Source organism: Aethalodelphis obliquidens, unplaced genomic scaffold (genome assembly GCF_003676395.1).
Source record: "Aethalodelphis obliquidens isolate GAN/ISIS:26980383/991018 unplaced genomic scaffold, ASM367639v1 scaffold3, whole genome shotgun sequence".
Lineage (NCBI taxonomy): Eukaryota > Metazoa > Chordata > Mammalia > Artiodactyla > Delphinidae > Aethalodelphis > Aethalodelphis obliquidens.
In genome coordinates, this window is record NW_020837947.1 from 34380462 (window position 1) to 34406979 (window position 26518).

The window sequence follows — 26518 nt, forward strand, 5'->3', positions numbered from 1 at the left end:
AAAAATGGTTCTGACGAACCTAGGGACAGGGCAGGTATAAAGATGCAGATGTAGAGAATGGACTTGAGGATGCAGTGGGGGAAGGGGAAGCTGGGACAAAGAGAGTAGCACTGACATATATACACTACCAAATGTAAAACAGACAGCTAGTGGGAAGCTGCTGCATAGCACAGGGAGATCAGCTCAATGCTTTGTGACCACCTAGAGGGGTGGGATAGGGAGGGTGGGAGGGAGGCTTAAGAGGGAGGGGATATGGGGATATATGTATACATATAGCTGATTCACTTTGTTGTACAGCAGAAACTAACAACATTGTGCTACTGTAACATTCAATTCACCTTTGAAAAATCATATTAAAGACAACTTGCGTATGCTTTGTGATCCTACTGTTTTACTTAGGAAAATACAGAAGAGAAACTCACGTTACTTTTCTTCAGAATCAAATTCTGGATTACCAAGTTAACCCAATGCTTCCTACCTTGCTATACAGATTGTACAACATTTTGTGTTGAATCACTTTGTGTCTACTAATGCTGTTTAAAAATAAGCCTACCATTTAATTCAGATTAGGGTTAGCCATTAATGAATACTGGCAAAGAAAATCTAATATATATACACGGTCTCTACTATCAGTTATTTAAGGCCTTTAAATCTCACAGGCTTTAGGTTTATTTCCATACATATTTATTCCATGAACATTCCCTGTAGACTCTGTTTAAATATTCTCTATGAAGAAATCAAACTTTTCTGAGCAGGTGACTATGTAAGCTGAATACACCACCAATTCAAATCACCCCCTTTTTACTGACCTTTTGGCCACAGATGTCAAAATGTTTCCATCCCCTTCCAGACTCACACAAGAGACAGATTAATTTTGATAAACTCTAGTATTTATTAAATTATAAAGTCTGTAATCAAAAAGAAAAATGTGGATCAAGACACCTCAAACTACAAGGACTAGACTGCAAAGCCTATGGGAACGCCATGAAGTGTGTTACAGACAAGATTCTGAAACATAAGTTATAAGCTGTTTTCTTTACATTTCCATTTCAGTAACTTTACTATTAAATAGTTGTTATTCATCTATTTTAAAACCCCAAATTCACATCTATGCTCACATTAATTAAGCTGCTTGTTCATACTGATCCCAGACATCTCATAGGTGCCAAATTTTAGTAATGGTTTTATGTCATTCCATGCAGAAAAATATGACAATGCAAGAGTCAGATGAGGATCGTTAATGCACAAATAATACACGCTGGCCAAAAGAACTGAAGATATTTAAAAAAACTATAAACAGACCTCAAGAAAACTGGGTTACTACTAAACAGCTCTCAACTATTAACACCCAAGTTCCTTATATTAAATAAATTTCTCAACAGAGACATGTTAGACATTTTAATTACAGGTCTATCCTTACCATACCCCTTCCCACCCCAACTCCCAAAATGCACTACTAGGGATGAGTATAATGTTATGTGGGCAGAAATTTACAGATAACCATTTTTACCTTGAGCATGGATCTGAAAACTTTTTTACTTAAACTTCAGTTACTGTGCACTGTCCATCAGGCCTTCTGGATCTGACACTGACACCCACTGTTCCACCCCCTGCCACAGATCGATCAGTTCCTGATAGATCAGATCGATCAGATACTGTCTGGTTGGGATTAGGAACCAAAAGTCTCTGTTGGGTCAAGGAGTGTTGCGCAACAAGCGCAGATCCATCCTCACTATCACTACTGGCATCTGATTCGGTTTCTTCAATGGAAGTGTCTGGTGCTGGTACCCTGCCTGAAGATGGTGACTCATGATCTTCTTCTCCTTCCCCCCTATGACTCCTTTCAGCTATGCTGTCTCCACCGAGTTGTAAATGTGCAAAAGAGTCTTCCAGAGAAGTGCTTGCATCAGGGGATGGTGTTGCAGGGCTTGTTAACTGACCATCTACTGACGTCAGGGGCCTTACAGAAGAAGACACTAGAGGCTGAACAGAAGCTCCACTCTGTGCTGATACACTGTCCGCTCCATCAGCAGAGCTCTCTCTTGCTAGGTTTACGGTATTAGCATCACAGTCCAGCCTAAGTCCGGCTACTCCCTTCTTTGGTATATCTATTATATCCCGCTTAATCTTCCTGCGACGTCCATGTTCATTTCTCCTATATTGAACCATATTTTCAAGATCGGCAACATACAGAAACCCGGCAATTAACATTTCGGTGCTCTTTTTACCTTTGGAAAAAGCATCTTCCAGCTCTCTACTAGTGCGCTCATCATACTGCCACCACCCATTTCTTCCTTCATAATACCATGCATATTCACCATTTCCTCTACTTGCTGCCTTGAGTTCTTCTGGTGACAATAAGGTTGGCTTATCAAGGAAATCCTCGGGAATTTCTTGTCGACAGAGGGCACATCGCTTTCCAAGCCATGACGCTCCCTTCACACACAGATAGCAGAAAACATGCTTGCAAGGCAGACTGACTGGGTGAACACATGTTTGCAGACAAATGGCACATTCAGGGACAGTTAGAGAAGGTGCAGTATTAGAACAGGACTCATTTGCTTTCCTGTTCGTAGGAAGCATATTTATTGAGTGATCAATTTCACCACAGCCAGCCATCCTGAGAAAATGAGAGAAAATACATATAGTATTAAAATCTTGTTTTAACTCTTCCAATATCTTAATTCAACAATTCAGAAAACATTAAGTACCTGTTACATGCAAGCCACATCCTAGACAATGGGGATACAAAAATGAAAGTAGAGAAAAAAACTCTAACTTGTACAGAAAAATCTTTTTGATTTGTATTAATTTTTACTTGTGGGTGGCAATGAGGTACACAAATGTTAAGCCAAGAATAAAAACATACAACCAAAGTATGGATTTCAAATAAATACACCATTTCTATTTATTCACAGAACTTACAAAATAGAACTAAATGCAAAGATTTTAAAATGTATCAATACAACCCATCTAGACTTTTACAATCAGTCTGGAAAGTAGAGAAACAGAAAATCGCTAAAAGTAATTCAGGTTACAATTGCAGAAAGTAACAAATTTTGTAGCCTTTTAGGATACTACTAGGTGCAGTTTTGCAAATATTGCCATGTATTAATGTACTTTTGGTACTTGACAAGGAGACCATATGAAATCAATACCAGAGTTTAAATTCTAGAAATTCCCTTTCTCTGCTGTATAATCTAAAAACACTGGTTAAACCAGTCATTTCATTCCCCCTCTGTGAAACACTCTCTTCTTACGGCCTTTTCTGTTGTTGCTGCCTCTTTCTAAACCATATATATGCTCTTCTTGCTATACTCTTTCAAGATAATCTCATCTATATTCATGGCTTCAACTGTTACCGACTCATAAGTTGACAATCACCAGCCCAGGTCTCTCCTTTCAGCCCTATACCTATACTTTTAATTGCCTATTTTAGATCTCTTCTTGGATGTCTTGAAGGCACAAAAACTGAATTTATGATCTGCTTCCTCCTTATTTACTCACTCCCTAAATGCCCCTCTGGAGACACCTCTATTCATCTGCTTTTCAAGCCAGAAATCCATCCTTGAAGCTGTCCTTCTCCTAACCCCTCCCCAACCAAAACATCAGCAAGTTTTATATTTTATCTCCTAAATATCCCCTAAATCCATCTACTAGCCACCTCTACCCTTCCCTAGTCACCAAGCAAACACTATTTATTAAATTACTGCATATGCCTTTTAATGGGTCCAGCCTTACCCCTTTTTAAAAGGTTGATTTTAGGTTAAAGACCAGGATCTATATGCCCTGCATGGTCTGGATGCCAGCTCCCACGCTAGCCTCATCTCACATCAAACTTCCCCTTGATCAGGCTTCCAGCCACAGTGGCTACTCCCTCCAATAATAGGTTTTCTCTATACGGAATATTTCTTCATTTCTTGCCTCTCATGCCCCCCCATGGACAAACTACTACCCATCTTATATCTCTCTTGAGAAAGCCTCCATGAATTCATGAAACTTAGGTGGGAAACCACCCCACCAAAAAAAAAAAAAAAAAAAAAAAACCAAAGCTCAACAAATGTTACAATCATATAAGACCATGGGAGAAAATGACATGAATACCGAAGTTGCCCTGAAGAGGAAGGAGAGAGGAAAAAAAACCAAAGATTTGTCAAACTATCTACAAACAATAAATGCTGGAAAGGGTGTGGAGAAAAGGGAACCCTCCTACACTGTTGGTGGGAATGTAAACTGGTGCAGCCACTATGGAAAACAGTATGGAGGTTCCTTAAAAAACTAAAAATACAACTACCACACGACCCAGCAATCCCACTACTGGGCATATACCCTGAGAAAACCGTAATTCAAAAAGATACATGCACCCTGATGTTCACTGCAGCACTATTTACAACAGCCAGGACATGGAAGCAACTTAAGTGTCCGTCAACAGAGAAATGTATAAAGAAGATATGGTACATATATACAATGGAATATTAGCCACAAAAAAAAACAAAATAATGCCATTTGTGGTAAAATGGATGGACCTAGAGTTGTCATACTGAGTGAAGTCAGACAGAGAAAGACAAATATCATATGATATCACTTATAGGTAGAATCCAAAAAAAAAGGGGTACAAATGAACTTATTTACAAAACAGAAGTAGAGTCACAGATGTAGAAAACAAACTTATGGTTACCAGGGGATAAGGTACCATAAGTTTGAGGGATAAATTGGGAGATTGGGACTGACATATACACACTACTATATATAAAATAGGTAACTAATAGGAATCTGCTGTAGAGCACAGGGAACTCCACTCAATGCTCTGTAAGGGCCTATATGAGAAAAAAATCTAAAAAAAAAATAGTGGATATATGTGTATGTATAACTGATTCACTTTGTTATGCACCTGAAACTAACACAACACTGTAAATCAACTATACTCCAATAAAAATTTTAAAAAATTAAAAAATAAAGATTTGTCAAACTGGATGTATAAAGCTTAAACACTGGTATAAAATTTGGAACTTCCACCTTACTGATTCAGATAAACATTTATTAAACTACTACTATGGTCCGTATACAATTCTGAGTATTGATGGATCTAAAGATGAATAAGACACATACCTACTCTGTTAAAAAGAAACGTACACGCAAACAAGCAGATATTCACAATGTGACCTGATTCCTGCAATAACTGAAATGTGTTAGGATACTTATTAAAAGTAACAATGATAAGAGAGATGAGAGGATAGATATAGGTTAGAAAATTTGGGGTGCAGGAGGCTGGGGAGTGGAGGAGATTCAAGGCAGAGACATGTGCAAAGCACTGACTCATAAGCAATGGAGCAGCAGGAAATTAAGCTGAAAAGGTAACCAGATGCCCAACCTGAAAACCTTATTGTGCCCTGCTAAAGAAACATCTGATTTGGTTTAATCCCATAGTAATAGGAAACCACAGATATTTTAAAGGTGGAGAAAATGATAAGAGGGTGTATATGAGTGATAAGTGAAAGACTGAGAAATGGAGGTGAAGACCTTACAGAGACTAGCAACCCTTAATTAACTGCTGCTTAAAGTGAGTGGCAATCTCTCTCTACTAGTTGGTTCTACCATTTTAAATACGGAATATTTAGAATTTAATCACCATAAGGATATTTGCTTTTTTCCCAAGATCAAGTTCTCAAAAATGGGTTCAATGGTTACAAAAGGTATAGTCAGTAAAAATGTTTACACTTATCTCTTAGGCTTTCATCACAGTACATCTAATCAAACAAAAATACATTCTCTTACTGCTTTTTCTGTGTCCTTGGTTCCTCAACAGGCAAGGTTCAAAATGATAGTAAGTTTTTGAAAAGACTGCACTTATCTAGAAAAGGAAGCAACACACAGTCTCAAGGGAAAGAACTGATCTCCATGAAATGCTTAATTTCCAATCTTTTTTTTTCAACCTTTAATTTCACTTCCAATCAACTCCTTTACCAGAAATTCTAAGTTACAGAACCTAGTAAAATACAACTTTTTCCTAACCTATGGTAAATTCTAAGTCAACCAAATATGACCTCTTAATATGTGTTATTAGACACTACAGGAGCTTCAGAGTATTCTGAGATACACTTATGCCTTCAAAGATTTTGTAATTTAACAATCTGAGTTATAAGTGAAAGCACATGCTTCTCAACCGGTCAATTAATATCCCCCACCAATTTCCCCTAAAATGAACTGGCTGTACACAGAATATTTTGTTAGGCTCTCAAAAACTCATATGTATTTCTTGAATACAAAATCTAACTACTTTCCAAAATGGCAAGAGACAGAATACCACATATTTCATTTGTCATTTAGCAAACGATTCAGAATACTTTTGTCTGCCCCAGGTAGTCTTACACTGTGGTAACAGTTTATGTACACTACTTTCAATTTGGCCAAATACTATACTCAGTGCCCAATGTACCTTTAAGAGATTTAAAAGAAAAAATATCTCACAAACCATGCTTCTGGGACTTCAGTTTTCTCATCAGTAAAACAGGAAAAATTCATGTTTTGACTCAAAATTCCCTTTTCTAAGATATCTAATACATGCTCATCACACAGTACATAATAAATACTTGCTAACTGAATTTAGCTTCTCACTTTTCTGTTTGTTGGCAAAAGCTATATATAGGCCGTGCTCAGGAAAAGAACTCTGAAAACAGTTGTAAGGCACTGGCTACCTAGTTTTAATTCATCAGGTCCTATCGCTACATTTAAATCTCAGGATAACTTTAAACATTTTCATAACAAAAAGAACTAAAATCAGCTGTAGAAAGGGTGAACAATTAGTACATATATTCTTTCATCCCTTTCAATTTAAGTTAAAGAAATCAGTTGTCAATGAAATTCTTGAAAATCTTTTTTTAAATCTCCATATTTATTTGAAGCCCAAGTAAGAAAAAGAAAATAAGGACGCCCTTCATCCACAAGTAATAATTTAACTGAGTAAGACAGATGTTTGATTCTATTCGGAAGACAAAATGTTGAAATGGGCTAATGCTCATCAGTACTTTGAAAAAACAATAGCAACATCTCATATACAATAAGTCCATATCCTAAACTATCTAGGTACCCTCTGGGCAAAGGACAGGCCAATAAATTTAAAATTTTAAAAAGAAAATGTCTAGTAAAATGTAAATAAAATATCCAACAGTGTAACCTGGATGAATGCCATACTTTTAAAAGATACATAATCCCAAACCCTGTTGTATTTAAGTAAAATTAACCCAAAAGTAGATCTTCCATTAGATGCAGTTATCTACAAAAAGAAAGTTTTCAACCTAAAAACATTACTCTCCATCCTGTTTAACATGATCAATATTTTATATGACTCTTACTCTTGCATGCACAAATAAACGTAAACATATCATTAACAAACTAAAAAAAGCAATTACAGCCATCCCAGGGGAAGACGTGAACTGTGAAAGCAACATGCTTATTTAGAAAGGCAAAACAATTCTTTTGGGGCAGGTATTCTGGTTCCCTCATTAGAATGAAGTAAAATTGGATAAACTTCATCAGAAAACAGAGAGACACAAGATAGTTAAAGTTTCATTCACCTAAAGCACTTTAAACTATCAATTTGCCATAGCAAACATCAAATTCTGATTCTGTTTAGCCCACCAAGTACACTCCTAGTCTATCACCAACTAAGAAACGGAGAGAACTTATAAATACTTTTTACATAGCTCTGGATGAGGCACACACAGTGGACAAGATACCATTAAGATATTTAACAAGATAAAGACAAAGCAACCCACTAGCCTGCCTATCTATAGACACACTTCAAGGTAATTTTCATTACCATTTTAATCTACTCTACAAAACAGATTTTTTTTCTTTGCATAGTTTCAATGATCTTCAAACAGGCTGGAGACTGAGTATGTTCAGAGGATCATACTGGTGTGTAAGAAATGCTTTTTTTCCTTTCCTTTTTGTAGAGCAAGGATTTGATAAAGAGAATGCTAATCAAAGAGTAGTATTCTCTAACTAGTAAATGTCTCAGGAAACTTCAGAGATCATTTTGAAAAAGGGAATTTATTTCCTGGTTACTAAATTAAGAATAATATGTAGAAATTTGGAATGACGTTAGTCCAACTCTGCTGAAGAACATAGTAAATGTTTCTTTCACTCATTTTCCAAGACTTTCTTACTAACTGAACTCTTAGTGTGATATGACTTTTAAGCATAAATCCCATTCTTCGTCTAAACTATGTAAAATATTTCCGGAAGACAAATAAACATCTATTAATGCTAGTAAGGCTTCTCTCTTCAACAAGACCAAATATAGAGGGATATGGGCAGATTCAGTGGAAATCTCCAAGTATTCAGATTTTGTTTAATCTTCTTAAAAACATTTCATTAGTCAAAAGAAAGGTAAAATTACTATAAATGAAAAAGACCTTTAGCTTACATAGTATTGAAGAAATCTCTGCCAGCAAGTAAAAACTACAAATATTAAAAGTCAGGTTTTTAATTCTGGGCTCAGAATCCAATTAAAAACATAAAAAAGGGAATAAAGAATAAGGTACTGCAACATCTTTTGCGCAGACCTACCAAAAAAGAATGTCATCTTCCTTCCCAAAACTTTGACTATTTTTTAAAAGAAAAAAAATTCCTCAAGGGCTTCTCTGGTGGCGCAGTGGTTGAGAGTCCGCCTGCCGATGCAGGGGACACGGGTTCGTGCCCCGGTCCAGGAAGATCCCACATGCCGCGGAGCGGCTGGGCCCGTGAGCCATGGCCGCTGAGCCTGCGCATACGGAACCTGTGTTCCGCAACAGGAGAGGCCACAACAGTGAGAGGCCTGCGTACCGAAAAAAAAAAAAAAAAAAAAAAAAAATTCCTCAAATCTTTAGTTCTGCTGGAATATAAAGAGTTTGAGGTTTAATACAAGTTAAAAATATAACATTAAAATTTTAATTTTAACAATGACCATTCCTAAGTCCTTAAGACAAAATTCTTAACTTTTCCTATTGTACAGTGTATTATAATTGGTGGGTGTTTAATTTCTGTTGGATGTCTGTTGATGCATATCTCATTACATTAAAATATAACAACTAACATTTACTGATTGCATAATATGTGGCAGATACTTTGTGAAGCACTTTATAGCTAATCCTCTTATCACCCTACGAAATGGGTCCACTATTTTCGTTATTTTACAGATGAGGAAACTGAGGTACAGAAAGTTCAGGTGAAGAAATACCCAAAGTTCATTAAGTGATGGAGCCAGCCTCAAATCTAGGTTTCATAATCCAGGTGATCTGACTTCATAGTCTTTACCCTTAACTGTTACAGAATGCCTCTAAAATAATCATGACTATCCAAATATAAGAACCACCATCAATAATTTTAGGGAAGACTTCAGGAAGTTACTAAGAAATTTCACAGACTGATAAAGGAATGACATTTTTATCACCTGCTGCAAGAGCTGTCACGTATTTCTCCTTACTCCTTTTCAGTTTTGAACAGAGAAAGTGTCTGAGCATCTACCATGCCCATGGCGCTAGCAGAGAAACGGATAATAAAACTGCCATCAAAGTTAAGTTGAAGAACACTACATTACCTAATGGTTTCTGATAAGTGTAACAGATACCATTTCTTCCTTTGTACTCCCCAGTAACTAGCAGGGAGGGGAAAGATACATTTGAATGGATGAAATGTACTATGCACGAAGTATTGCAAAGACCTTGTACATTATGCTATCTTAGTAAGTTTAAACACTTATTTTAAATACAAATGGTTCTTAAACATTTTTAGGTCACAGTCTTATTAAGGAAATCTTACATATAACATCAAGGAGTTCAAGGATCTCTATGAAGCTGGTCCATATATGAACCCTTAAGGAGGCAACAGGAATTCATTGAAAGGTTTTATGTTAGGAAGTTACAGTTTAGTAGTTTACCAAGACCATTTGGACAGGAGTTTGGAGGAAGACTTGGTGTCATGGGGCTAAAAGGAAACTAAAATTTAGAGTAATCCAGGTATAAGATAACTGCGGGGGGGGAGACAGATGTAAGGTTCCAACAATAGAATATAAGAAATACTAAGGAAACAGAAATGAAAGCATTTAGTTACTGATGGATGATGGCATCATTCATCAAGATTCGGAACTTGAGGCGAGTTCTGACATAATGACTTTGAGATATTTATAAAGTCTCCAGATGAAGACAGGTAGATGACAGTTGAGTTTACTAGATAGGTGCTCTGAAGAAATCTAAGCAGAAAGAAGTCTCATGAGTCACCAACACATACACGGTTCTTGGGACATGAAAATGTACGAATGCCCAAATTAAACCTGTTAGAGAGAGCACACAAAAGGGCCAGCGATAGAATCTTGGATTACTCCAACATTTGTAAGTGAGGCAAAGGATGGGAGGAATGGTCAGAGAGAAATGGGGAATAAAGTAAGACTGCCACCTCGAAAGCCACAAGGGGAGACATTTGCAAAAAAGAAGGGTCAAGCAAGGAGAGAACTTATAAAAGTTACTCTTCAACTTATGAAAATTTCCATATTTGTAGTGAAATATATGGTGCAAAAATTGTGAGCACCATACACTGATTAGCTATTTTGATTCCCAGAATCCATCAAGCCTGCTATCAATTACTTTTTACTCAGCTAAGACATCTTTCTTTCCCTATTCCCACAAAGACTATTACAAAACTTCTCCAACCTCTTAGTAAAGAGATATTCTGGACTCCCTTATTAAGAAATTAGGTATGAATGACTCCTCAAAATTTATTTTTATCTTCACTCTACCTTATCATCATTCCTCTTGGCTCAGGATGGGGTACTGCTAGTTTTCAAAGCTAAACCATCCCAATTCCTCCAAGATTTCGATTAATATTCTCCATCCCTAAATTTCAAAATCAACTAATATGCTAAGTCTAATGACCTCTTTCAGTCTGATCTATTCGATCCCATTGAACTAAATGATATTATTAACCATCGACTCTTTTTCTAAAAATTTATATTATTCATTTCCATGATGGTACTCTCTCCTAATTCTCCGTTCTGTATCATTTTTTTTCTACCTTCTTTAGCTTCCCTTAAATACCAGTATTCCTCACAGGGGCTCTGTGGGTGACCAAATTTTCATACTACATTCCATGCCTAGACAATCTACTGAATATTCCAAACTTATATATATGTATTAGTTTGGAATACTCAGTAGATATATAGTATATATATATAAACCCCCATGAGTCCCCAAATCTAATATCCAGAACTGTTCTGAATACCTAAAATCTGTATTTCCAATTCTGTATTCAAAAAGTCTACCTCAGTATCTCCAGTTACCTGAAACCAAACATTAATAAAACCAAAATTATCTGCTCCCCTAAACCTACACCCTCTTCCTTTGGTCTCTATCTTGGATAAAACTTGGGAGTCATCCTCAGTGCTCCCCTATTCCTTGGCCACTTTGCTTTTCTACAACAGAAACTTCTTTAGAATGTGTTCCCTTTAAAGCTGTGACCTTAATTCTGGCCTCTTGGACACACTCTTGTACAAAATACTGACCTCCCAAGTGGCCTTCCTGACCTCAGTCCTTTCTTCTTCATCTTTCCTCAGTTCAATTATGTCTAATTAGTCTCCCCCCCACTCAATCTTCAATAGTTTTCTATTGCCTACATAATCCCACAGAAATTCCTAAACACTGGCTTTCAATTACACTGACATAGCCTTCGGAGTATAACAGACTTAGTTAAAATCTATCATTTATTCTTACTGTTGACCTAGAACAGTGTTTCCCAAACTTCTCTAAAGATAAGAATTAGCTGGTGTGCTCTCTCCTGGAAATCTGGACACATCTGGGTTAGAGTCTAAAACTCAGTTTTCAACAAGTGCCCTAGTAGATTATTCTCAGAGATATTTGGTAAACACTGACCCAGGGAAAATGACTTCATCTCTGTTTCTTCATCAGTAAATAAGGCTACTACCATCTTGTGACTGAATTCAGTAATCCAAGTAAAATACCCAGTAAGCACCTAGCAATAAGTAGGCACTAAATAAACACTCATTCCCTGTGAAGTCTCTATTTCCCACTCCACCTTCACACATAGGACTGCTCCCCGACTCCCCTAAGATACCTTGATATTTAGGCAACTGTGCCCTTCCCCATTCCCTTGGCTTAAAAAATAATTCCTAGTTTTCTCAGATTGTTAAAATTCTATTCATTCTTTAAGACCAAACCAAAAGTTCCCTGTTCACTCTGAACCCTTCAGATGGAATAAATCCTCTCAGTTCTGAAAGCATTTTATTGTTGCCTCAATACAGTATTTCTTCCACTATATAATTATTAATTACATATGTGTCTTACTGACTACACCACAGTCTAGTTCCTTGATGGCCATGATAGTCTGATGGTCAGACTATCTGACCTACAGGATTAAAAAATATACATATGTATATAGATAGACAATACATGAACAGGGTTAAATAAAAAATATATTTGTCCCAATTTTAAAGAAAAATGCTTACTGGTTTCAACTGTCTTTTATCAAATTCTCAACATTGACTAAGAATGATATGGTCATACTTTTAATGGGAATATATAATCAAAGCACCATATTGGAAAAGTAGATAACAATAGTTATATGTCAAACTGGGAGAACATATGAAATAGTATCTACAAGGGTCACTCTCTGGTCAAGTATATTAAACACTGTTATCACCAAAACTGTAAAAGTAAAGTGTTCACTGCATTTTTCATGAATGACTCAAGTTGGATATTTTTCATATCAACTTGGAAGACGGAAATATGATGTTCATTGTGTGAAAAAGTTTCATCAATAACAGAATGAAGTTCAATATGGGCAAGATCAAGGTAGTAGTAACATTTTAAAGCATACTTCACAAAGAGAAACTGATAGGAAAACAGAACTGGTAAAACTGGGGACTACAGTGACTCCAATAGGAATTAAAATGCATGTACTAACTTGTTAAAAGAACCAATTAATTAAAAAAACCTATTTATTTTACTGAAACATGTTTTTAATAACTAGTATTTTATAACCCATAAGTCTTTCTTATTTATAAAGCCTGATATTATCTCCTTAGCTTGGTTATTTAAGTAAATTACTATGTAAAGAAAAAGTAGAACCTAGAAGACCTGGAGATCTTTCCAGTTTTTTTTTTAGCCTTCTATGAGCAAATTTCTCTGTCTTCAGTTCCACTTTTTAATAGAGATTTTTCCCTATGAAGAGATTTTTTTTTGGAAATCTACATTAATAATAATTTAATGTGAATAAAATTGTCAACTCAAAGATCTAAAAGTCTATATAAAATGCTCATTTTGTATAATTAAAACTAACTATGACAGATACTTGATTTATTACATTTTATACCAGTCCACTTAATTTACTGCAGTTTTGGAACAAACATGATGCCATACTTACATTTCTACTACAGATCCCACAGATGACTGTCACAAAAATAAAACATCTTCTTCACGAGCAATCAGCCAGTTTGCAGTATTTTCTCCTCCATTGCTGGATCATCCTGTGCTGCAAAAGAAAAATTTCAACATCAACTTCTCTACAGACTAAGATCAACAACATTAAAAATTAATTTCAGTCAATTATGTATGATTCTTCATTTAACAAAATTCACTGGCAAATTTTATCTCAAAAGTGGAAAAATTTCAAGACAAGGATGCCTGCTTTCTCCACTGCTATTCAACACTTTACTGGAAGTTCTAGTCAGAGCAATTAGACCAGAAAAAGATATGAAAAGCATACAAATTGGTAAGGAAGAAGTAAAACCATTAACTATTTGCAGAGACAGTAAAATTTTCTCTATTCTCTATATAGAAAATTCTGGAGAATCCCCAAGAAAGCTACTAAAGCTAATAAACAAATTCAGCAAAATTGCAGTTTATTATAAGTTCAATGCATGAAAAAGTCAGTTCTGTATCTAGCAGTCAACAATTCAAACAGGAAATCAAGAAAGCAATTCCATTTATAATAGCATCTAAAAGAATGAAATACCTAGAAATCAACTTAACCAAGGAGGTGAAAGACTTGTACATTGAAAACTACAAAGCACTGCTGAAAGAAATTAAAGAAGAGTTAAATAATGGAAAGACAACTGGTGTTCATGGATTGGAAGACTATGAAGATGACAAAACTATCCAAAGTGATCTACAGATTAAGCATAATTCTTATCAAAATTCCAAGAGCCTTTTTTTCAGAAATGAAGAAACAAATCCTCAAATTCATATGGAATTGTGAGGGGCCCCAAATAGCCAAAAATAATCTTGAGAAAGAACAAAGTTGGTGAGTTCAAGCTTCTCGATTTCAAAACTTACTACAAAGCTATAGTAATCAAGACAGGGTGGTACTGGCATAAGGACAGACAAAGATACCAACAGAAGAGAGTGTCCAGAAATAAACCCATCTATGGCCAACTGATATATTTTACCACAGGAAAAAAAATTTAAGTGAAACAAGTTCTTTATGGACAAAGTAGCCCACATGGAATGTATTCCATAGCCACTGCCTTCCTACAAGAAGGTAATGTATGGGAAGGCAAGGTCACATCATCACATTAACTAGGACCTCCTGGTATTTATATGTATGTCCAAGTTTAAGCCAACCTTCTCTCAAGATGCCTGTTGTCCAGGAAGTCCAGAGTCACCAACTAAAGCATCATCTCAGCCATTAATCCTCTTTCTTCCCATTTAGTATTTCCTCCTTCCACTTCATCATGCCCACTGTGGGAGGCTCATTTTACCACACAGAAATTAGAATCAAGCATACATGATGACTAAAGAGATGACGGGCTTCACAGTAACCACAAGACAGGAGAGACAAATACTCTTTCAGTTCCATGTGCCGCTCAGTGTGGGAATCCATCTCCCTAAAAAATTTGTAATTTTAGTATTTAAGACGATATATGGCCTTTAAATACAAGCCAGCCTATCTCACCAAATGTTTAACAGACCAAACAGTATGCAATCTGTTTCAAAACTGGAGAACTTTCAAAAGTAACTGACTAGAAAGGGTTTCTAAACAACATGACTTTTTGTTTTACTCTGACTTTAGAACTTAGTCTTTACATGATAAGGACTCCACTGTCCTGACTTTCCCCCACAGCGCTTTCACTTTACCCTCCAAGAGCCTACAACTTCAATGGCACCAAAGAATACTCCATCATTCACTTCCCTCCTGTAGCCTACTCAAAATAGAAACTGTCCAGTTTCACACACAGGACAGCAGGAAACACTCTACTATTCTAACATCATTACTCTTAAAAACAAACAAAAAAACCCCACTTATTCTTTGAAGTCTCCAACCATTGGCTATAATCCCCTATAGCTGTTCTCTCTTAACCCTTAAGGTACTGACTTAATCTACTCACTAGTGGTCATCCTATTCATCTTATCTCCTGACATCGCACTATGAACCTATTTAAATATCCTTGAGAATAAAGCACTCAACACCTAACTCAGAGGTTCCTGAACTTGCCCCACAGAGGTGGCTTGTTAGAAATACACATTCTCAGGCTCTAACCCGAGATACTGTAGGCCAGTAGAGATGGGTTTCAGCCCAGGGATCTCACCTCAAGTGATGCTGATGCAGGTAGTCCATCGAATACAATTTGAGAAACACTGTCCTTGTTTTTCAATTCCTAAAATCCTAAATTCAATGAACTTCATCACCCCCCTCCCCCCCAAAAAATATGATGGCCACATTTGGAACTAGATGCCTCCTAAAACTACTGCCTCTATAAAATCTTAATCTCACTCTCAAATCACAAGCTCCGGTCCTTTCAGCTCACTTATTCATTCCCACACCCACTCTTTAATTTCAAGGGGCCCTCCAGTCTCTTGACCACCTCCTTTCCTTTCTCCAATACCTGATCTCATTTCCTTTCCTGCCCAATCTGGAGCCCAACCATTTTAACTTCTTAAGAGAATGCTTGGTTCTCTCATATCTCTGTCTCTCATCTACACATACTCTACACACCCCCATCTCTGCATATATCTAACAATGTGACACCTCAGCTTCCATGCCTTAACCAATGAGTGCTGACAGAGAAAAACAAAATTCTTTTTCTCATTCCCCTCCTAACACATCACACCAAATTCTGTCAACTTTCATCCCTAACACCTTTGGAATCTATCCTCCATTCTCTTGACATTGCTAGTCCCCTAGTTTAGAATTTTATCCTCTCTCTCCTGGACTACTGTTCAGCCTGATTATCTTGCTTCAGTATCACCCCTTAAATTTATTCACCAAGTCTCTGAGTGTGATAGACTTAAAAAGAAAAATGAAGCCTTCCATACACGAAGCCCTATATGGGCTCTCCAGCCTATACAACAAAGGTAAAGCTCCTTAGAACAATATTCAGAAGTCTTAAAGACCTGAAACCTAAATAACTCTCTAGTCTTATCTCTCTCACACAAATTAATACTCTACTTACACCTAATTACTCAGTTCTCCAAACTTCCCTTTGTAGTTCTGTATTTCCTCCTGCCTGGTATAGTCCCCCTCTTTTTTTTTTTTTTTTTTGCGGTACACGGACCTCTCACTGTTGTGGCCTCTCCCGTTGCGGAGCACAGGCTCCGGACGCGCAGGCTCAGTGGCCATGGCTCACGGGCCCAGCCGCCGCTCCGCGGCATGTGGGATCTTCCCGGACAGGGGCACGAACCCGTGTCCCCTGCATCGGCAGGCAGACTCTCAACCATTGCGCCACCAGGGAAGCCCCAGTCTCCCTCTTTTAAGGCTAAAAAGAATGCTACTACCTTTCTCTGACTACCTCCAAAAAACTGTTCCCTCCCTTCTATTTTGTAATTCTTCTATTACTGAATTTATCATATGCACTGCAATCATCTGTTCGCTTCTGACTCTTCTAGTAAACCATGAGCCCCCTGAAGACAAGGACAATTTATATCTCTAAGCGGCCAGCAAACTGCCAATCAGTTGTTGACAACTTGAACTGGTATTTCTTGGATGAATGAAAAACTAAATTTATTTACTAACATAACACAACATTTGCATTCTAATTGTGAATAGGCACCCAACCACAAAAGACATAAAGATATCTAAGCTCTAATCCTTTCTTTAAACAACTTAAAATCTAACAGAGGGAGTTACTACATTTACAAATATAAAATTCATGCCATCTTTATATCTTTTGACAAGTACATCATTTATCCAGCTTTATTTGCTGGCAATGAATTCTACAGAATGCAGATAAAAATCTAGGAATAAAACCAATTTTAGTAAATCTTGCAAGCTACGGGGACTTTTCCAATTCCTGTATCCCACGGCTAAATTTCAAAGCTGACTCTAAATGGATAATGGTTGAGGGGAGGAAAATGAACTAAAACCTATGTAGTCATCTAGATCCTAGCTATGACAACTGTGGTCCTCAACTAGCAACATCAGCATTACCTGGGAGTTCCTTACAAACAAGATATCTGAAGCCCCACTCCCTACCAAGAGAATCAGATCTCAGGTATTTCATATGCATATTAAAGTTCAGGAAGCACTAGTAGACCCATTATATCATTGAATCCTCAAAATGACTCTGTGAGAAATTTTATAAATGAGGAAACCCAAGCCCACAAGGATTTAACCCCAAATCACGAAACTATCAATACTGGGAGATGAGATTCAAGCTCAAGTATATCTTAAAAAAAATATTTTCCTCAATGTGCTGTATCTCAAAGAAAAGGTCTAGAATAGCACTGGCTAATAGAAAGATGATGCAAGCCACATATGTAATTTCACATTTTCTATTAGCCACATTAACAATAAGAAAACAGGTAGATTTAATTTAAAGAATATATTTTATTTAACCCAATATATTCTAAACATTACCATTTCCACTGGTATTTAATATAAATTAATTATTAATGTGATATTTTACACTCATGTGTGTGTGTGTACACTCTTTGAAATCTAGTGTGTATTTTACTTATAGCACAACTCAATTCAGACTAGCCACACAGTTTGCTCAATAGCTCCATGTGGCTAGTGGCTACTGGCAATGCAGGTTTAGAATGTCTTGCATACCAACAGGTTTTTTCCAACACAAAACTGGCAATTTACTACAAGAATTGTTGAATAAAGAAAATGAACTCCATGTTACTTTACTCACACCTTTGCTGGCACAGATGAAAAAGAAAATTGCATATTTTGCTGTGATCAAAACTGACTAGTTTAGCTAGTCTCAATTCTACCAAATAGATCCATCAACTCTAGCCTCTGAGAATTACAATGCCAATTGGGCACAACATAGGGTATGGCATGTATCAGTAATATTCAGAACAGTCATGTAAAGTAGCCCTCAGAAAACTTCTACATTTGAAACCAAATATTTTTTCTTTAATGGAAGGAGGGGGAGGCTTTTACTTTCAATTAAAGATAAAAGAATAGTATAATTCTAACTACAGGCCAGAATTAATTTGGCAAACATACATAATTCCTTCTGCAACGAATGATTTGTAAATTATGACCAAAGTCAACACAATTTATGAATTATTACAGTAAAATTTGCCACAATATTTTGACATGCAAATACCAATTAGCTAATGGGTTAAGGTTCCTTCTTAAGGTGCAAACTTATACAGAAATGAACCATTAGGAGGGTAACATACAAAGAGAAAACATATGAAACTAAATGAGATATTTCTGCCCCTTAACAATTCTAAAGAAAAAAAGTGGCAGACTGAATTTAAAAATATATAAAAGAGATTAGAGAGTATCAGTTAATTTAAATCATCTACCCATTCAACCAATTAAGTATAACTGAAAATGAATATTGTATTATTTATAATTTGTGACCACTCAACAAATTCATGCTCCTATTATTTGCACCTACTGTTATTTTCTCTGAAAACAGGCTTAATTACAAGTCTACTTTTCAAGTCAGTCATGGAGTCAAAAAAAAAAGTTTTTTAGATTATAGATTCAAATAAATGATTATCTTTTTTTAAAGAACTCATCAAAGAAAAAGATAAGCATGTAACAGTTAAAATATCAAATTACAAAGATCTGAAGATTTCCTGTATTTTTCCAATTATACTAACAGCTAATGTTTAATAAAATAGTTCTTACTCTTTATTCAAAATACACAAAACAGGAAATGTTCTATATAAAAGGTATCAGTGACAGAAAAGAAAAATACTACAAATCTTACAACTTTTGGTATACAAAGTCAAAAAAGAAAAAAGAACAAAAAGCAAGGACCAGTAAAAGAAGGAACAGAGAGAGAGAGATCGGGTGTAATTCAGCAGATACATCTTAATATTTCTTAAGAAAGAGTCCCAAATTGAGAGATGTAACTAAATGCCCTAATGTTTCCATTTTTAGCTTTCCTTCTCATCTCCTGTTAAAACTCAGCTTACTGAAAGCACACGTCATACTGGGAGACAAAAGTCTTCGGTCAAAACTCATTTCAACTAAATGGGGTCCAATATTTTACAGTACTCTATGTTAAAGAATTATTTCCACCACTGCGTTTAACACTTCCCATAAAAAACATTACTGTATGACAACCTCCGGCCTTCACAATCTTCATACCCAAGAATTAAATCTTTATATTTTCCACCCAAAAAAGGTGGGCTTTGCATTTTATTTTAACAAAACATTAAATGTGAATGTGAACAAGTACTGTCTTTTAATCACATAAACCAGAAGTTGCATAGCCTGCAACCATTTTGTAAATAAGAAAAGCTCTGCTGCTAATTATCTGTGTGACCTTGGTCAAGTCACAACTCCCATGTCTTTGTTATTTCACCCTACTCTACACTTCCATAATTCTAAATACTTTAATTAATACGATTTAACAACGGGTTTTGTTTTAACTAACTCAAAGGGTAATAAGCCATGAACACTCAACAGTCCATAAATAGCACAGGTGGTAGCAGAACGTAAATAAGATGGATTCCATACCCACAAAGACTGTTTCTAATCCAGCTGGTCGCACAAAATCAGGTTCCTTGGGCACAATCAAAAACCAGGCAAGAGGATGGAAAAGGTTCACCTTCTGTTACTAACACTGGGGGAAAAAAAGCATTCAAATACCCAACTGACAGTGTGTCAGGTGTTTTATGCTAGTAAATTGCTAATACATGAGATAATATTCTCTATGCAGATCAATATTGTGAAAAGAAAAAATTTAATACTATATTTTTCTTCTACTAAGTCAAGAAATCATTTTTAGATCCTTTCAAAAAAAAAAAAAAATCTGCCCTATCCTTGCGACAACTCAAAAACAAAATACTTTACCAGTTGACACATGTCTCCTACAAAAAAAAAAAAAAATTCTTTTTTTCTTCCTCTTGTCTCATGATCAGCTATTTGGAAAAACAGTTTTCCTGATGATTATAATTCTACCAAGTTTTTAACAACCGAGTAAATAACAAAATCCTACAAATGTTTACCATTATTTTCATTTTGCCCACAATTTACACTGGCCCACTTGAAACATAAATTCTAAATCAAAGATTCGGCTTAACAAAATGCTCCAATTTAAGATGTACAAGCTAAAACAAACATGCAAAATCTATTTCTAAAGTGGTTTTTCACTTTTCCGGTTTGCTCTTTAAAATTGGATTACTTGACGTATTTTCATGATTTTTAGAGCACTCCCAGACATTCAACACGAACAGTATTTGCTGGTCACAAAAACAGCAAAGCCAACATCATAAATCCTGTTATTTGTGCAGGTCATTTTCCTCCTGGGTCTTATATGCCACGTCTTTTAAAGGTCTAAATATAGATTCACTTATTAAAAAAACAAAAACAGTTTTAAGTCTTCCAGTTTCCGTAAGTATATACTGCTTTTAACGCCAATGTCATACTTTCAAATTCTATTTTAAAAGTACACACATTGGAGGGGTACCTGAAATGTCAATCATCCAAAGACAACGCGTTTTTCTATCATTTCTTGGCTTTCTTCTCTCAATTCCACAGTTTTAATATTACTTAATAAACAAAATATTACTTAACAAACAAAATGTACGTACTTTAGAAACTTGAGAAATAAGTGCTCACTAAAATGGCACTTAGGAAAAGGAAAAACATATTAAAAGCGATATCAAGCGGAAAAGATCTAGTTGCCAGAAGTGTGTGTAAACTCAAAACAATTTTTCAGCCTTTCTCTAGATGCCCACGGAAAATAAAACAGCGGCAACAATATAAGACCCGTACTCTTTCAGTCGGGATGGGGGGTAGGGAGAGAATTCCGCACCCAGCAACCAGAAGAACAAAGCAACAGCCTCCGCTGTTAAGATGCACCGAGGTTTTTGGAGGGTCAACGGGTATTGAGAAATCTCTTAATGATTCTGATGCTTTAATAACAGCGCTGGGCTTAACGAGAGCAAGGCGAGGGACTGCTCGTCGTATTAGGCAATACCCAGAAACTGAACCGGAGAAGGAGGGAAAGAGGGAAGAGAAAGAAGCCAAAGACACTCCGGAAGAAGACAAAATGCAGTAACTCTACGCCCTGACCCAAGGCCCGGGTAGAAGCCGCCGCACGGGAAATTGGGAGTAGGATACCCCTCAAACCATTGCCGCCCCTAAATCTTGAGGCCCAAAGTCCCCGTGTAGAGGCCTGACACCACCGATGAGGGGAAAGGAGAGGGACCTGGCTGCCACCAAAGGCAGCGACGAGGACCCCGGCGGAAGAGGCTGCGCAGTAATGGCCGCTGCTCCGCCTCTCGCACCCAGACCGTGACCAGCTCCAGGCTGTCGCCCAGGGCAGGGGCTGCGGCGGCCCCAGGCAACGCAGAGCCCGTCACCGTCTTCTTGCCTGTGACAGCAGCCAAGCTGGGAGCGATGGAAAGGGCTGAGCTGTCCCACCCCGGCTCGGCGCAACAGCCGCGGTCCCCCCGGCCCAAGGGCGTCCACCTACGTACCGGCCCCTGACCCCGCCGCCGCCGCCCCTCTCAGGCCTGGAGCGCAGGGCCGACCCAGAGTGTGTCGCCGTTGGAGGTGACACCGCGGGCCATCACTTCTCTCCCCAAGTTAGGATCCCGGAGCGGCTAACTTTCACCCTGCCCCTCAAGTGGGCTTCGCCCTTACTCGCACCTCTGTGGCCACAGCCGCGGTCGCCTCGCAGTCTTTTCTCTTCGGCCTCGGGGCCCGCAGCGGCCGCGGACGCGCGCGCGGCCGTCACGTGACCGCCGGTAGCGTCGCGGGGGGCGGGGCCGCGCGATGCGGAAGCAGCGCCGCGCACCCGTGAGCTCGCTCAAGCCCAGCTCCGCCCTAGTTCCCCACGCCCCGTTCCTGACGCACGCCGCAGGTTGCCTACCTTCTCCTATCTTTGGGGAGCTGCAGTTTCGCCGCTTCTAACTGCTTTATATTTTGCTTTACTTGTAGTTAGGTGCCGAAGAATTCTGAAAGAATGCAAGTCCACCAGAGAGAGATTTGGGGCCGAGGAAGTAAGACACGTGTAGAACCAGCAGGTGGTGCTGCTCAGAAACCCAGCTTCGAGATCCAGGAGAAGCCCTTTGGGCGCCTAGCTGGACTTGGGGGTGAAGAGTCCTTGGCAAAACTACTTGTTCTCTTTCAAAAAAAGGAAGTTCCAATTTATTCATCTTTTGAACCACTGAGCAATTTAATAGGAAAAAAAATCTTACTTTCCTTTGGGCTCATTTTTCTTAGACCAGGGCGCAGGAAGCTGGAGGAAGAGATTAATCAGCATAAGAATCTAAAACTAAAGAAATGGCTTTATTTTATTGCACGTGTTTGGCTTCAAACATCAGAATCCTGGCAGTACCCTCCATTTCAATTTAGCATATACATCATCTTTTTTTGGAACTGATTGTATTTTCTTAATTTGTAGTAAAATGAAAAAGGTGGAAGAGCATGCTTTTTTATTTTTAAAAGAATATATGTTTCAACATTCCTTGCCAGCATCTTCTTAATTTGCAATGCTGTTGCATTTTGAACTTTCATTAACTGTTTATGGTTAATTTTCAAGGTTGGAAATCTTTCAGAGTTTATATATATGTGTATTTTCTTTTATTCTGTCTGTCTACCTATCTATCTGCTGATCTGTCTGTCTATCCATCTGCGTGCAAGAAAGTGCAACAGGAGTCTCACTAAAACGCCATTACAGGCTTCAAACTCTCAGCCACAGCCATAGTCTTAGTCATTTCAGTGAATAGCTCTTGCTCACATCATCTTTCCTTGCTCACACCTATCTGTACTTTCTCTCTTTCTCTCATGCCCCATATCCACTTTTCAAATAACCTGCTGGCTCTTCGTTCGAAACACGTTTTGAATTGGACTACTGACCGCCTCTACTACAACCTACATTACCTCTTAGACCAGGGACTGGTTTTCTTGCTTCTGTCCTTGCTTTTCTTTGAGTCTGTTCACCCAGAGACCACAGTAAACTTATTAAAAAGGAAGTCAGTCATACCACATCTTTGTTGGAAGTCTCCCCTAGCTTCCCAAAACAAAGTAAAAACCAAAGTCCTTAACAGTGGTGCTAAGACTGTCCCCTCATTACCTCCCTGACCTCACAAACTGCTTGTTTAGCTTTGAGTTCCAAGAAGATTCTACAAAGTCTCTGAACCTCGGTCTCTGCAGTTGCTCTTTCCTCTGCTTGGAAAACTCTTCACCATAGTGGCTTTCTCCCTCTGTCTGGGCTCAAATGCCATCTTTTCAGTCAGGCCTCTACTTGCCAAACTATTTTAAATCGTGACATTCCCCCATTCCCAATATTTCTTATTCCTCTCACCTTTTTCTCTCTAATACTTAGCACAATGTAAAGGATGACTTAGTTTACCTGTTTATCTCTACTGTGTGTCTCTGCACACTAGAACGTAAGTCTCTCGGGGTCAAGAATTTGTGTTCTATTTTGTATTCCAACTGCCAGGAATAGTACCTAACACACTTAGAGAGGCTCTCTGGAAATATATGTTGAATGATTGAATGACTATGTGCACACACATTTATATACTAAATAATATATAAATGAATAAAAACTTATTTGTCAGCAGTTGTATATAGAGAGGAAAATTGAGTGTATGGAATGTTATGCACCCCACCTTCACCACACCTGAAAAATAGTATGAGTTTCTCTCTATGAGTAATACAGGAGGGCACCTCTCAACATGGACAGAATTATTTGAAAAGTAATTGGTTTCCAGTAATTGTCAAGATGCCCAAACTTTCAAATGGTTTACATAAAGAAATAAATCAGAGCCCAACAGATTCAAGGTATCTCTGTAATAATGTTATTACCATTTTCATTCTACTTTGCTTCATTGAATCAAGAAGTTGCAAAAGACTGCTAGGAATTGCTCATTATTCATAACTGACTGTCTATTTCCCACAAGCATATAAAATGTGTTCATGAATACCACACGTCTCAGGTACCCCCTCCTCCCTATACTATCCCCCCCAACATATAAAAATGTTTGATGTTGTTAGTTTAATGGTCAAAATATTCTGTTTAGTTAACATCTGAAGACATCCATGAAAACATGCATGAGAAAATTGTATGTGTCACAGTGGAAAATGTTTTGAAAACAATTGATATAGCTAGTCTAGGGCAGTGGTTTTCAGAGTGTTTTCCAGTGTTCCCTGGGGGTCCTTGAGATCCTTTCAGAGGATCCTAGAGGTAAAAATTATTTGGATAATAATACATACAAAGACTCTAGCTGCCTTGTTTCTCCCGCACCCCCTTTCACTTTAGTACAGTGGAGTTTTCCAGAGGCCACATGATATGTGACGTAACAACAGGTTGAATGTAGAAGCAGATTCTAGAATTTGGCTGTATTAATTAGGCCAGGGATTAAATAAATTTGCAAAACATAAAATAATACTGCCCTTCTCACTAAGTTAACTTTGGTTTTAAAAATAGTTATTTATCAGGAAATATTTATGGGGTTATTAATGTTAACATTAATGGGGTTATTTTTAATGAATTAATTTTAATTGATGAATTAATTTTAATGAATTAATAAATATTTTAAACAGTTTTTAGTTTGGTAAATATTGATAAATTAACATATATAAACAATACTTCTTCTGAGCCTTCTATAGGTTTTAAGAGTATAAAGGGGTCCCAAGACCAAGAACTTTCAGAACACTAGTTCTAGTGTAATGTAAAATAGATTGGGACTATTTTGTGCACCAGCCCTGAGCTAGATTTCTTCCCACATGCCAGCAGTCATCTGATAACTGTGGACACAACTTTCTCATGTTTCTGGAAACAGAACAAACCAGATTCAGGAATGTACTAGTCATTATAGCTAGCAGATGAATAGAAATAAAGCCAAGGGGAAGTTTTAGAAAGCAAACTTTTCCATTTCAGTTGAAGATTTTGCTCCAAGAGCTGATATATATCTTGCTCTCTGTCCTACCATTTGACATGTTCTTCAGTTATCAAAAATATGTACTTTTCTACTAGAATTCCTTTGTAAATAGTAGTAGACTAGACAGTTTTGCTGGTGCTCGTCCTTTACCTAATGTGATAACCAGTTCTCTCTCTTTGGCTCATTCTTAGTGCTTCTACAGCAGCCGTGGAAGTTACAACTGAGTTATGACAATTGTATGCCTGGGAAATAGCCCAACATTTTATAGTTTGTAAAGGCAAGCACGCCTTTCCTAACCCTTTTTGTATCTGTACATGAATGTGTGTATTGATTTTTAGATGTCTTATATTGACAATATTAGCTATTATATTATTTCCAAAATCCATGCTTGTTTCATTGGACATGACCTCATTGAGCATTGTATTGAATAAATGCTCTATTTTATTTATTGGCAAAGTCATTTATTATTTTATTTTTATTTATTTTTTTCTTTTTTTTGCGGTATCCGGGCCTCTCACTGTTGTGGCCTCTCCCGTTGCGGAGCACAGGCTCCGGACGCGCAGGCTCAGCGGCCATGGCTCACGGGCCCAGCCGCTCCGCGGCATGTGGGATCTTCCCGGACCGGGGCACGAACCCGTGTCCCCTGCATAGGCAGGCGGACTCTCAACCACTGTGCCACCAGGGAATCCCCTGCCTCCCATTTTATGCCAGCTTGCCTCATGCATTTAGACGAGTGGCTCCAGTCCTGTAGCCATTTGAGATTAAATACTCTGGATGGATCAAGAGTTAGATATAAAAGATAAAACCATGAAATAAATTAAAAGAAAACACAGGTGGATATTTAACTGGTTCTTGTGAGTTGGCCTAACTCGGGTTATTTTTGTTAAAGAATGGTAGCCTCCAAGGGTTAGAGGTAAGTGAAGGTTAACTATTTCGTCACAACCTCTCTATCACATTATAGAGAAAGCAAGTCTCAGACCAAATTCTTCCCCACAAGCAGCCATTTAGCCAATTTTTATTAGAAAGTAGGCAAAACATCTCAGGGATCAAGTTTTGGTGTCATCCCTAAGCAAACAGGATATAGGGCTCCCTAAATTCTTACATACTATTTAAGAAAGGGTAGGAAGTGTCTCTGAAATTTTTTATCCAACATACATATCTCAAATGCCATTAGCTTCACCAATAAGAACTCATCTCCCCAACAAAAATCCTTTTCT

At 37.5% G+C, this 26518-nt stretch overlaps 1 protein-coding gene across 6 annotated transcripts; it reads right to left on the reverse strand.

Moving 5' to 3' along the window:
• Positions 1-667: 667 nt before the first annotated feature.
• On the reverse strand, positions 668-22205 carry RNF146 (ring finger protein 146). Of its 6 annotated transcripts, XM_027086975.1 has the most exons (4): positions 21888-22052; positions 13414-13521; positions 5776-5851; positions 668-2620 (listed from the first exon to the last, which is right to left on the reverse strand). In XM_027086975.1, the coding sequence occupies exon 4, from the start codon at positions 2617-2619 to the stop codon at positions 1540-1542; it is 1080 nt and encodes a 359-aa protein (XP_026942776.1). In that variant the 5' UTR covers position 2620; positions 5776-5851; positions 13414-13521; positions 21888-22052; the 3' UTR covers positions 668-1539. The 6 variants fall into 6 exon arrangements, with proteins under 6 accessions (XP_026942776.1, XP_026942758.1, XP_026942785.1 ...); XM_027086957.1 differs by lacking the exon at positions 5776-5851 and having other exon boundaries at positions 21888-22205; XM_027086984.1 differs by lacking the exons at positions 5776-5851; positions 21888-22052 and adding an exon at positions 22060-22178.
• Positions 22206-26518: the final 4313 nt, after the last annotated feature.